Here is a 14,738-nt window from a genome sequence, read left to right on the forward strand (position 1 = left end):
AGTTAGCAGTGCATAATTCACATGGTTGGTTGAATTCTTAAAAAAATAAATAACCAGATATTGGTGTAACATTAAGACATTAGTTTAACAACGTATTCATATAGCTCTTCAATTTTCTGAGAATAAAATTTTGCAGATGATGTAGCCAGTAAAATTTTCCATTCCAGCGTCTGTTTTTTGATAGAAGTGTAATGATCCATAAATGTCATACAAGATTCACACAATATTGCTAGCTTCTGAATAATTAAACTACCAGCAATTTAGTGGAAAACTGGCAGTAAATCTTCAAATTGATTAAAATTTACGACAATGCTCAATGATTATGAACCTAGAAGTGAATCGCTATTGCTATTATTTTAGAGTATTTTCACTTTTCGTTGAGCGCGCGCGAATTAATGTGTATTTCTTTACTCTTTGACATCCATGGTAAAGTAAAGCTCAAATAATATCGTTTTTGAATATTATGGATATTTTTTACTATATGTTTTCGATTAAATTTATTTTGCCTTACAGATTTAGAAGTAAGCAGTGTATAAGTAAACCCTCTGTGATTCCCATGAATTTCGTTCGATTACAAATCATTAAACTTATCCTGATATCTTTAGAAAGCGTCACATTAATTACCACTAACCCTACTTCAAATTTAATACAGGCTTGATGTTATCTACATTTGAAAAACATTTGGGCTTTCGCAGTGAATTTCAGTAACTAATGAAATGCGGTTGTACTAATGCCAGAAGTTGGCCCGATATGTGTTCTACTGATAAAAGCCGCAGGACAAAATATTTCGTTTAGATAACGGTGTTATTTGTAGATCACATCGCAAACCTAAGTTTCTCATACCCCACCAATTTTATTAATTATTGCCGACGCCTTATCAAACAGAAAAACCTCCCCATAAATAAATTGCTCAGACAAATAACGAATTATAATAACTAACAAATAATTTATATTTATAGTGCTAATATTTTCCGAAGAATTTTACAATGAAAAACATGGGTTTATATTAAATTTAGGCACGAATCTTGATGTATGAATAATAGTGGATAAGGAGTCTGCTTTAAAACAAGAATTTCAACGATCAAAACGCTAAAATTCAATTGTTGATGGAGCAGATGATATAAAAATATATTAAAAAGGAGCGCTCGACTCTGTTTTTCTATGCATAAAATCGTAGGCAATGGGTTCTTTTCGTCTAAAAAATGATATTAAAATTGTATCCCCTAAATATGGTTCTTCCCTGTGGGCACTTTACGCAAGCCATGATTCCCCTTTCCGTGGTGTAATAATAGTATTTAATATTCAGATAATCCGACTGCCGAGGTCATTTAAAGCCGTAAATATAAATGAACTTCACCCCTATTTAACTAGTGTATCAATGCCCACGACCCCCACCCACGACATCATAGCTATATGAAAAAATACACCGGCCACCAGGGAAGTTTCCTGCTTTTATTCGGAAAACTCCATCAACAGATTTTATTTATGGTTTGTTACGCGTCGCGTTCCGAGACTACCGCCAAAAATCACATTAGAACAGCGAACGTCAACTTTCCACGGACTGGGTATAATGAAAGTGCTTATTAGTTCATTTCCTGCTTAAGATGGAGCGTTTTCCCGGGAATCTCCCCGCGAGGCAATTCAGTTGCTCTTGGATGCTGTATGTAAGCACTGCTCTAATTGATTTCATATTTTGAAAGGAGCTCTCGGGAGAATTTGTTGCGAGGAGATTTTTTTTGCGCGCGGTCGAAGAGTGACTGCTGATCTTGTGGCGACGCACACGAAGGGAGTAGCTCCAAATAGGAGAGGTCGAGGCGTCGTCGTCTCCTCTTCCTCTGCTCCGTCCCCCCCCATCTCGTCCCTCTCCCTCCCCTTCTCCCTCGCAACCCCCACTCCACTTCCCCGCCAAGTGTGGCATAGGGAATTAAGGGCGGCAGCCAATATAAAAGTCTCGGTCCGCTCATTTGAACACTTCCTCATCTTTCCCTCTCGTCACCCCTCCTCTTCTTTAACCTCTCCCCCCTCCGTCCTCTCCTCCACTCTCCTCACCTCTCTATTCCCTTCACCACCTTTGTTTGTCGAGAACGCATTCTCTCTCGGGTCTCAATCCTGCTACTTTTGGGGGGGATAAATAATGCTGCGGGTGTAGCACGAAGGAAGGCCTACCTTCGAATTTCGCCCATCAAGGTCATTCGCATTGCAGCCTTTCCACGAGCAGAAAATTGTGCGAAAATTTAAAAACATTAGTCGTTCACCCATAGAACTCTATTTCGTAGATTTTTGAACGACTTGCGTGGTGAAAAACTCTCACTTCGTTACCAAACTTGTGCAATTATCCTGTTATCTTCATGTAATTATCTGTTTCCCCGAGAGCAGTTCTGGCCGTATCGAGGCTTAATGGGAAGAAAAACTTAACGTTCGAATATTATTTTATCAAATTATTAGTAATAGAATGTATGGCATTTATACTTGATTACCGCGATGTATCGAAAATCATAAAGTAAGTACTATCTTTGCAATGCTGTACGTTTGCGGTTAATTGATTCAGCCTAACTCTTTTTCCGTTCAAATTATAAACTACTCCAGTTAGTTTCATCGTGACGATAGTGAAGCGGAGAGAAAACCTTGTTATTATAAAAAAAATTAAATTCATCATAGACCGAATTTGTTAAATACATCCGCCTAGCGAAGGTAGTCACTCCTTGATAGCTAGCATAATAACTTGTATGCTTTTCTAATAGCCCCAGGGAACTAGCTTGATAACCATATTCTAATCTTGGCTGTACAGCTACAGGTTGAACAGTCCTGTATTCAACGAATACGATGGAGCTAAGCTTTCATTCGTGAGTTAAAGTTATTGTAGGAAGTTAATGACGTGTAAAAATACCGAGAAAGCCATGCTAACCTTAACCTCTCTATGTAGAGACTTTGAAATTTATTCTTTTGGTTCAGAGAATGTAATTTTTTTGTGCATTTAAATCAAAAGCGTATTTTACTTTTTTAATTTTATTTGGTTTGAAAATCGCTATTGATTAGTTTTCATGGGAGGCGACCGACAGCCAAGGTCATTTCGCCGGGTGGAGAGAAACCCGGGGTCGGCATAAGCCTATTGCCGAAAGGTGCCATGGGGCCCGCAGTTTAACGTCCCATCCGACGGACGTCGTACTCACTCTAAGTGCTCTCCACAAAGCACCTAAATACCACTGAAATTTGTTGTCTCCAGGGTTTGAACCCGGGCCCTCTCGGTGGGAAGCCTGTACGTTAGCCACCGTACCATCCTGATCCCCTTTAATGTTCCTTGGGGTTTTCATGGATTGAGAAAAACACCATCCTACATCATTCTTTACTCATAAAGGGGTTCGTCCGGAAAATAAGTGTACTGAGCTCAGGAAAAAAAATTGATTACACTTTTACATATCTTAAGATAATATTCCTCAGAATAGGACCCTTGTGAGTCGATACACTTGTTCCAGCGGCGTTCCCATTCCTGGAACGCTCCCGCGAAGGCATCATCGGGAACCTCTCGAAGACACGTCGTCACGGCCTCTTTGACGGCGTCCAAAGTCCCGTATCGCGTTCCTTTCAAACTCCTCTTTATCTTCGGGAACAGAAAGAAGTCCGGTGGTGCCAAGTCCGGGCTGTAGGGCGGGTGCGGCAGCGTTGCCACGCCGTGCTTGGCCAAGAAGTCCGACACGACAAGCGCGGTGTGAGACGGCGCATTGTCGTGATGCAGCCGCCAGATGTTTTTGATCGCTGGCCGGACGCGGGCGACTCGTTTTCAAAGCCTGTCGAGCACATTACACTGCTCTGCTATCATCCGAACACTAAGACGACGATCAGAGTTCAGTACATCGCGAACTTTTCGCACATTTTCGTCGGTGAGTGTCGTTGATGGGCGTCCAGGCCGTGGTTCGTCGTCGACCTCTTCTCTGCCCTCCACGAACATCTTGTGCCACCGAAAGATCATGTTTCTGGACATGGCTGACTCCCCAGTAGTAGTTTTGAGGGGAGGCGACCGACAGCTAAGGTCATTTGCGCCATAGGGGAAGGACAGGAAAGGATGAAGGGTGGAGAGAAACCCGGCGTCGGCATTAGCCTACTCTTTACGAAAGGCGCCAAGGGGTCCGCGGCTTAACGTCCCATCCGACGGACGGCGTACTCACTCAAAGTGCCCTCCACAAAGCACCTCAAGTAGGGATCGAGATACCTCTGAAAAATATTCAACACCGCCGGGATTTGAACCCGCGCCCTCAGGGTGGGAAGCCAGTACGTTAGCCCCCGCACCATCTCGATCCCCCGCTGACTCCCCGTAAGCCTGGTTAATCATACCGACAGTTTCGGTAGACGATTTCCCAAGCTTTACCGCAAATTTGATGGAATAACGCTGCTCCAAAAACTTCGGCATCGCGTTCCGTGGCGTCGGTCGTGGAGGTTCGCGTTAACAGAGCTCCTCACTACACCACAGCTCAGAGCCGACTGCCTTTTTAAGCGTCGCTTGCCAACATACCCCCTTCCAATCGCAGCCCGTCAGAGCGGTGCTGGGTGCGCCTGGAGCGGCGGGAAAAAATCAGTACACTTATTTTCCGGACGAACCCTGTATATCAACACGTACGCAGAGAACATTTTCCTATTTTTGTTACTGCTTTCTATGAATTTTTGAATAATTGAAATAAGTGAGTGCATATGTACATGCTTTCTATTTATTTATAAAATTAATTTACCTATTTATTTCAGTCGTTAAGTGCATTTCGGAAGCATTCAAAATAAGTTATCCAATTCAAATGTCTTCTTGTGATGCGACTTTAAATTTTTCTAAAGTGGTCATGTCATCTCATGATTTTGGCAGCTCTTTATTCTTATATCCGTTTCTGTTATGATGTGGATCAAGTTGACACTTCGCGCCAGCATTTATCGCAATCCTCTTGCTCCGACCCTTCCCCTTCCTCCCACCAGAAGGCCAACCGGTCAAGAACCCGGCCACGTCCGTGGCATGACTTCAGTCGAATACGAATTTGTATGGCGACACACACAAAATAAGACGTCTTAGAATTTAACTATCTCTCTCAGCGTCCATTGGTGACCGAATTTTGCTCTCGTTTCGGGTCGCTGTGATAAATCCTCCAAACTATTTATAACTTTTTTTCAGAAAAGTAAAAGGCGATAAAAATAAATTAAGCATGAAAGTCGAGCAGCGATATTTGATTGAAAAGTGAAGAGAATTTTATAAAGATAGGAAAGCGTTAAAACTATAATTGGGCGAGCCATGTTACTGTTTGAGTGTGGGTAGACTCATTTAACGTTTTTTTTTATTTAGAAAAAGATTCATTTTCGTCCGAACGAAATCCATAGGGTAAAGGCGAAACGTTTAATGAGCGGCAGTAAACAACATGTAGTATTTATTTCTGGTTTGTCATAATTTAGTGTGGGTGAATTTTAGTATCTTTGACTGTGAAGCAGAATACACTTCAAAGTCATGTATTATTTCACTAAAGACATACATTTTATAATTTTCTTAAAATAAATGGGTTCACTGCAAGAAAAATATATTTATTACTTACTAATTCGTTTAAATCCTCAATATATGAGAACGAAGGATTTTCCAGCGGGTGGGAGAGTAATTATTACGAAAAGAATGTATTCTATTTTTTAATATTAATGAGGTGACTTGATTCATCGATTTATTATACTTTATTCCAAATACTTTGGGTGTCTTACAAAATAAAATTTTATCTTTAATAATAAACTATTGCCACTTGATTATTTGTAAGAAATAGTATTTTTACTCTTAATAAACTTAATGGTTTACCATAGTCTGTTAAACTGTTTTATATGGTACACTTGTTGCACTATTCGGTTATTAAGTATTTTCAATACAGTGCACGTTTCCGCGCTTAGGGATTACCTACAGATATAGCGCGATGGTTCCTATGTACTTTAAGGCCTGCATAGTTATTGACTGAAGTTATATTTAGAGTTAAAAAGTACGTAGTTCCCAAAATTAATGAGTGGAAAGCACAACGTGTGGCTAGTATTGTACACATACGGGGGAAGAGGGAGAAATAATTATACTGTAGGATACCTCCCTTCAATCTTCCATAAATTTTTTTTGAGATCGTGATAGCTTACGGAGTCGCTGCCGAATGCTGACAAGCACTAAACGACTAGACAATTATCGAGTGCATTTCCAATGTATAATTCTCTTTTCCTCAGGCGTTGAAGGTTATTCTTAGAATGTGGTAATTGCAGTACGGTGGCTCCAACGGTTCCTTTTACTTTTTCAACACTTGCATTATGCTATTCTATCACGTCTTTCTGACAATTCTGATTAAATAGCTTAGCTAATTAGCTTATTTTGCATCAATCTAAATTAAAAAAAATGGATTCATATTATTTGATTAATGTAATTTCAAATAAATGGTGTTAAAAAAATGCTTTCCCTTATTTTGTGAAAAATTAAACTTTGAAAACCGTTAATTTTACTTCTATTATTTGGCTAAGTCTCTTAGCTTTGACAAGTCCAATTGAGATTATATTAGTTTTGCGGGCAAATTAATACTCGTCTGTTAACCAAATGTCGCGGGTTTGAGACCTGTCTATGATATTAGTGTTTTCTGATGAACTGTATAACTTGTATTTTTTATGTAATACCAATCCAACCCCAAACTGCATAATACATCACAGCAGCCATGACCAGCGGGACTTACAAACTCAACATTTGGGTTTACAGGCGAGCGCGTTACTCACTAAATTAATATGACCTCAAATGTTCTGAAGAAGAATAAATAAGTTTATGACCTTAATTTTTTCCCTTGAAGAGAAGATGACATTTTTATTTTATTTTTATAAATATTCGGTAATTTGCAGTTTATAGCGATTTTTTATACCAATACTATATCAAAGAGCTATCAAATACAAGAAATATCACGCTCCTAACAGCTGGAGGCGTGATGCTCTCTATTTTATGTATATGGGATGGGAATAAGTGACGTTTAAATCAAATAATAATCTAAAGGATCATGATCGTGAGTTGTAACGAGTGGATGAAGTAGAATAAAGTATTCAGTACACTTAATGTTGGTGTGGCAGTTAAAATGATATCGTATTCTACATTCATCCACGAATTTTCCATTAATAACCTTTTTGTAATAAATTTTCCTAATTTTGTTTGACCAATGACGTTTAATATTGGATAATACCAGCTCATGCTCCGCTTAATTTTTCGCCAACTCACTGGTCTGGCATTCATAACAATAATATTTTTTTCGCTGGCATGGGGAAAAAGAGAGAGACAGAGAGAATATTTTTCACTGCATCATTTATCTCGGCGAATAAAAAAATTGGGTTATTATCCTGTTATGACTCTCTATGCTCTGAGTTATAATTCTGCATGTAAAATACTCAGCCTTGCCAATTAAAGGGTGCTCTCGTGTTATAATCTTTAACGCTCCGCTGCGCTTCCTTCGCATCACGAGTATCAAGCCTCTTCAAATTTCAGCTCCTCCTCCAGCTTCTTAAACGCTTAAAAGTCGTCAGCTGCTGGTCTCTTGAAACGGAGAACGAGGCTTCCCCGCACGCCCGAAGTGCACCTGCCTCTTGGTCCATTAAAGGTCTCTTCTCCACTCGAGGTCCGCTTCCCTTCAGCCATCGATGCTGCTTCTGTCTTCCTCTCTTAGTGACGCTCATCGGGTCCATTTACACATTCTGAGGAGCTTACGCTGAACCAAGAACACTCTGGTTGCTCATTCTCCCTCTCAACATCGGAGCGCGTCCCACCATTCCCGTTTTCTAGGACAATCTTCTTCCTCAATCCTTTCCTCGCGGTTCAAATCCTTCACTCTGTTGAATGTTACCACGTGTCGCAAATAAATGCAACTCTTCAAAGAATGGGAAATCCCTTACATTAGTTCGTGAAAAGATCTGACACATGTTGATCCTTAAATATGCCAGAATAATAGGCAGGTCAAAAGTCAGAGGGAATATCGGTTTCATTGACGATGACATATTATTTTAAAGATTGTTTAGTCAATTTAAGCGCAAAATAATTTTTTAAATGCAAAAGAATCGTCAAAGTTAAGAAGATATGCTTATTAAACAATCTGTTGCATTTACTTTAAAATAGAATTCTTAAGATTTAACAATATTAGCATGAGGTATTTATTTACGTACCTGTCAGTTTTCCTTCCGTGAAAATGTTCACATGTATTTACCTCGTGAAACACTCCCTCTTTCCGTTATGAAGTTGGTTTTCTTATTCGCATTTTCTCTCCCGACGACCATCTGAGTAACGAGTTCCCCTGGATAGTGAGGGCGTCCCACACTCGCCGAAACAGAGACATATCGACGTCGGTTTTTAAGGTCGCGGAAGACTGGGCGAAGATTGGGGACGGTGCCCTTTTCGGAGGCTGGGGTGCTTGAGGGAAGGGGAGAGGGTCGAGAAAGAGGAATGGTTTCCGAGTGGGTGCCCCATTGTCCTCTCATCATTTCACCCTTTGCCTCCCACGTATAGGGGCACGCGCCATTTATCCATTTTGCATGTCGTTCGGAGGCGCCCCGAGGTAATTTGCTCTCACCCCCACCAGACGCTGTCGCCTCACGAGCTCTCAATTCCTTAGCCCCCCAGAGATTATTCAACGGCGATTCGCTTTCCGAGGGTGCTGCTCTCTTATTCTTGCTACGTTCACAGCCAGTCACTACAACTTTGCCCGTGGCTAATGATAAATGCTCCACTGCACTTCCCCACTGCTTATCTAAGCATCGATTTTTTCACAAATTTTAGAAGTAATATTTTTTTCGTCTTGTCATTCGGTTATTCAATGAAATTGAGGCAATAAATGGTGAAATATAATATATTGTTACAAGGTCTAGTTCATGTTCATTTCGAGGGAAAGGAAACGCCCGATGAGAGGGCCCGGGATTTGAAAGTTCTGAATCCTAAGACACCAGAGCGTACGCAAGTTAAAATTGTGTCCGATTTACCGAAGGAAATATGTAGGCCTACAACATTAAATGTGGCTGAGGCTCTTCAAGGATTATTAGATACAAGGGAGCATGGGCATAGAATCCAAGAAAGATGAGGTCGACATGTCCCTCCTCAACATAGCTCGTCCCCAGAATCTCCCGCCTAAGTTTCTTAAGAAAATTAATAATAATAAACGTTGTGAAAGGTAGTTTGTTGAGTTTAAAAAAACGAAATCTTGATTTTGCACGGCTTCTTTATAAAAATATAATATGGGTGTCTGTCATCGATACATGTGTATTTAAAATTAATTTTGGAGGCAGTAATTTACAAATGCACCTTTCGACAAAAGATTGTGGGTATCCCCCTAGCGTTTAATCGAAATCTACATCCAATTAGGGCTACCTTATCAAGTATCCAGAACTAACCAGAACACTAGTGCGAATATATTAATTGTTTAATGTATCGTGTAAGTTTGAATTGTTTCCTTTTTGTATAAATACATTCCTTTCCCGATCATAGTTCATAATTTTCCTTTTTTTCTTAGTACGTAGAGCCTGTTGCTTTCCCAAACTGAAGAATTGACAGGCTTAATTTCGTAGAAGTCGTATAGTTGCAAAATTCTCTGAAACGACATTATCTTTTTCAAGTTAATAGCCGGATGTCATGCTATTGATTAAAATATATTTTCCATCCCTGTTGCCACGACTACTTCTAGAATGAGGTAAATCGTAATGTTTTTACGCAAAAGTGTATTTACGAACCTCTTGGGGGTAGAGAGAATACAGCATGGTACGTACTCTTAAAATTGTATTCGACTTAATAAGGTGTTTGCATTAGTTTTTTTTATCTCATTGGTTACCATTTCCATTTCTCCAAAAGAAAGCAAGCGTTTTCGAGAGTTCAATTGCCCGGAGAAACTCGGCTCACCTCCACAAATTTATTAAGCCTAGAGTAAAGGGCTTTTACGAAGTTACGCTTTCGTATGGATGTTTTCATTTGTGGGTTTAAGCTATTCGAAGTTCACTTTTATGAGGCGAGTGGACGAAAATCTGCAGATCGTATATCACACTGAAGCGCCAGAGGTCAAATTATGCAGAAAAGGGTAAAGTTGTCCGGGAAACTTCTCCGCCTCGAAGGTCTACGGCAAAATACGCATTTACAAGCCTTGAGGGGCGAACTCCACAGCGAGAATCCCGCTCTCCTCCCACCGTCGTCTCCCGCTTCTATCGGGAGATCTGTGGGGAACGGGGACGGGGGGAGGGGGGGGGGGGGTGGAGGGAGGACGGCGATTTCGTTGGTCAGCTAGAACGTCTCCTCCGCCTTGTGCGCTCTTCCCGCCCCGTGGGGGAGTGCACCCATTCGCCGCAATTCTACCCCTCGCTCGCGCCACTCAAAAGTTCTCTTAATGGGGATTCAACAGATATGGAGCGAGAAATGCCCCCAGACGCCGCTTCGCATGAAGCGTAATGGTGCATTTCGCTCGCCACTTTGGAAATAGATGACGTCGTTTCGTGGTGATACATCATCAAAGAAAAATGAACCATCCTCTTAAGCAGATGGGAATCGTTTACGAAGACTATAACTTAGAACAGGACTTACCCTCCCTTTGAAGAGAGTGCAGAATCCAGGAGTTGTTTGCTCAAAAAAAAAACAGAAAAGAAAAAATCCTCGAATTTTTATAATTCTGCCCAGTAATAGGTTAGTCATTTTTATTTGACATCAGCCTTGCCCTCACCAACGTGACGATGCCTCCTTCCCCCGGATTAGATGCCCCATGTCCTTTGCCGGTTTACACATACTACTCATGCAATGGAAGTTGCATGCCATTAAAAACATTAAAAAACCTATTCAACCCTATAATACCTTAGTAGGGGTTAGTTTTTCGCATGCGAAAGCCACTGAATAGTTATCATATTTCAGAGACCATGCAAAATTTTCTCTCTGCATGCATTGAAATAAACTGTCTACTTCTGAGTAACAAATTTGTATGATGTATGAGCCATTTATATGGTGGTGAAAAGTTGATTTGTAGTGAATTGTATGCTTCCTCACTTCGAAATATCTAAGATTCCCTTACCTGTTCAACACGACATTGATTGCCACAGCCGACGTCCAGCGTCAGCTCCTCAGTCTGCTTCTGTGGAATTAAAAAGGAAAATGGATGAGTCAAACTTGATTAGTTTAAACTAAAGCTTCTGTTTAAGATTTTTATTCGATGGACTTTAAGATACAATAATGGCGATAGGATTCTATCGGAGTAAGGTGAAAAAATACCACTTTTACTCCTTATCGTTTCATTCCTCCCGTATCCCAAATAGTTTTGATTGTGTAAAATTGTCCTACGAAAGGTAGTAGGATGATATTTGATTTCTTTATATTTCCCTATCTTTTTCGGGAGGAAAAAATGTCCTTACATTTGGCGCATTTAAAAGACCGTTATCCTTTTCTTTTCGCTGTTTATTATTTTGAGAACATTTTTACTTAAGATTTTGTCTTCTTTGTGCCTTGCAGTTCTTTTTTTGGTTGTATGCATTGATTAGCCAAAGTAACTTAGAAATTGTTCCTAATTTCAAATTTCATCATATGAACGCACCAGAACTATTGCTATTAATTATTTTTCAATGATATCCTCCTCAATTTAATCGTCAGTCAGCATCGTTTGAGCTTTAGATTTCTCTTGTCTATCGATGGGTTTCTGTACAATTGGTGATGACTTTAATAATCCTAGCTCAGAATCCATGTACACTCTCATTAAACACTTAAACGAAACGTGCGGTGTCGACAATTTCTCACCACAAATCTCTTCTGTTGGTCCAACTAATTAAGGCTTAATATCCTTTCCTTTTTAATTATTTCTGTTGACAGTACAGATGTGTATCTTATCAAGCTCGGAACGGTATACATGTTTTCCTTAAAATGGCAAACTTATTTTCTCATTCATAAAAACCATGGTTGTCGCAAAAAAAGAAAATGATTTATTTCCGCATCTCCATTAGATTTTTTGGAGAATCTTTTGAAAATGGAGCCCTCATAGCCGGGGGTGCTTTGCGATTTCCGCGAGGTTTTTAATGCCCTCTAGAACAACAAGTGCCGATTGATTTACTATTTCCGTTCACCGACGATTACACGCATTTTGTTTGGCCACACGCCGCTCCCCCTACCAGCGTTTAGTCTAAACGGTTTCCGAGCGCGGGGAGGATTGAGGTGGGGGTTGGGGGGACAGGTGTTTGACGTGCGGTGGGGGCAATAAGGGGTGGGGCGCTGGGGGTCGCCGGGAGGAAGTGGCTGGGGCGGGGGAGAGGAAATGACTAGGAAATCGCAGAGAGGGGCTTCTTTCCCATGCGTTCCGTCGCACCACTAAAGCGCCATGGTCAACAAAACTAAGGACATTAATTATTGTCTCCCGGCTCTGAGAATCTCTTGGACGCTTCCAAGTTTTTTTCGCCATTGCCTTCTTCACAACTATCGCCTATTCAACAGATTTCCCAACAAGCGAATGCGTCTAATAGTAATCAAGTTTAGGAATGCATGCATAGTAATTTATGCATTAAGTTATGAGTATATAATAGTATGGGCGTAAAAATGCAATAAATATCTGCATCGCTAGACGTATTTGCTTTCAATGGAATCCAAATTGCATCTTGAGACTATGAAATACCTACGTCAAACTTGTCCGTTTGTGCCAAATGCTGAATTATGTAACGACATTCTTCCTTTCGGAAGAATGTCGTTACATAATCCTCCAAGCATTCATATCATTGAAACTTCCAAGGAAATGCTCCTCTGCAGAGTATTAGGAAATTGGATGTAACGGGGATCATCCGAATAAGACACTGCCCTCTGTGTAGACAGAATTATTCTGGCCATCCTGCAAATCACGATGAGTTGCGGACATTGAGCAAAAGTGGGATGCAGATCGTCGGCAATTTCGAGTTGCTTGAGTATAGCTGCCAGTCTACCCATCGTGGCAGGGAGGATGTGCCAGACGCCTTAGTACAACTGGCCGCCACTCCCTCAGTTTCCATCTCATCCAGAACGTTGATTCTAAGAGTGGTGTGAATAAATGACATCACATTCAGATTTTGTAGCCAAAACATATCGTATTGCGATATAGCATGGATCTTAGAACACAACTATTCTTTTGGAGCCAAGACTCTGGTACGGTTACTTATTAAATCATTCAAGTCATTAAATCATTAAAAGGTTGATTTTTATGTAAATTCAGTTACTTCAGAGAAAGGGAGTAGTCCGCAAATAATTATCTCGTGGAGTAAGGTCTTATTAAAAGTTCTTGCGTAAGCATGCATCTTTTTTATTCATTTTTGAAAGTAAGTTGACGATACTATTGCAGCCTCTTGGAATGATTATATCATTCCATTCTTGAAAACCTATGTAAGCATTTTGATGAATTGGAGGTTAAACTATCATTCTCGGGTACAATTGAGCGAAGTAGGCAAGTCTCGATTCGGGGAAAACTCTTTGAAGGGAAGTGTTAGACTTCACAATAAAAAGTCGTGAAATTTTTATTTTGTTAAATAAATAAATAAGGAAATGACACTTGTCGTTTACTGCGATGAGCAGAATTGATAAAGTTAGAAATAATTATTAAATAGGAGTGACGGCTCATATATTTTTTCCTTTAAAATTGTCGATAAACTGGAGTGAATATACTGTTTGCGTTTGCGAGGTAGGTCTCTAATTTGGAAAATACATTGAAAATGGAGGCTAGGATCCACTGAAAGAATCTTTCCATTTTGCATTATTGGAGAGGTTAGGAATAATAATTATTACAAAGGAGAGGTTGTTCACACGTTAAGGTTATTAAGGATTTTGGTGATAAAAGTTAGAATAAAATTTGTGAGAAAATGTTTCTTCCAAAATGCAAAAAAATAAAGCTGATTATCCACCTTCGTTTTGATGCTTATTCTGAATTTATTTTTGACTAGACTGACATTATTACGGTCAATGATGTTGGTTTTTTATTATCCTCATTGTAAATGTTTGTGACTGGTAAATTTGCCCCTTTGCCGAGACATGCTCGGTCTTTCAGGTACTACAAGTATCAATAATTATTAACCAATATTTTTGTTTACAATTTGTCATAGTAATGTTATTAGTGATGAACCAAAGGTCGGAGTCACCTTTCTAATATATTTAGATATGAAGATGCACACTAGAAGTGCTTTCTGATTTGTTTGCCTCCTTTGACTCGTGCTCTTTCCGACCAGCGCACACCAACGGCAGTAGGTGTTAGGGAGGGGTTGACCCTTTGGAAATATGTAGCTCTCGACTATCGTAATTTACCTTCAAGACTTTACGATAGGCTAGGTCCCAAATGTGGGATCCATGGATATGAGTATAATCGCAGTCACGCCGGACTGATTTCTCCCGGAACGCCTCTAAGCATTAATGTAATCCAAGCCCTTCTTCGTCACAAGACCCAATCTCCTTCCGCCCTACCCGATTGATTTCTTCGCTTTCTATCAAGGCGCTCCCCGGCAGTCGACAGGTGGTGGACGCAACCCTGAACCTCGAATCTTTAACAACTTGGGCAGACCGAGGAGGGTTCCAAAAGGAATGAGACTACCGCCCGATGGTGCTCGAGGAGGAGGAAGAAGGGAACAGGGGAGGGTGGTAGCGAGAGGGGAGGAACGATAGGGTGAGGGGGTGGGAGAGAGGTGGGCGGAGGAGTAGAAGGAGAGAAGGGCCACTGCCAAGGAGGGCGGGCGGAAGGAGGAGGGGCAGTAGCCTGGCACTGGGCAGGTCCGATGGCACTAAG

At 40.6% G+C, this 14,738-nt stretch overlaps 1 protein-coding gene across 1 annotated transcript in view; it reads right to left on the bottom strand.

Annotated features, from left to right (window-relative positions):
* Positions 1 to 14,738, bottom strand: part of sev (receptor protein-tyrosine kinase sevenless) — a 147,167-nt gene that overhangs the window by 91,181 nt on the left and 41,248 nt on the right. Inside the window, exon 2 of the mRNA XM_071589500.1 lies at positions 11,037 to 11,096. Coding sequence (XP_071445601.1) covers positions 11,037 to 11,096 — 60 coding nt within the window. The remainder of the gene's footprint in view (positions 1 to 11,036; positions 11,097 to 14,738) is intronic.

This window comes from Hetaerina americana, unplaced genomic scaffold (assembly GCF_022747635.1).
Source record: "Hetaerina americana unplaced genomic scaffold, ioHetAmer1.1.p SCAF_1, whole genome shotgun sequence".
In the NCBI taxonomy this organism is placed as follows: domain Eukaryota; kingdom Metazoa; phylum Arthropoda; class Insecta; order Odonata; family Calopterygidae; genus Hetaerina; species Hetaerina americana.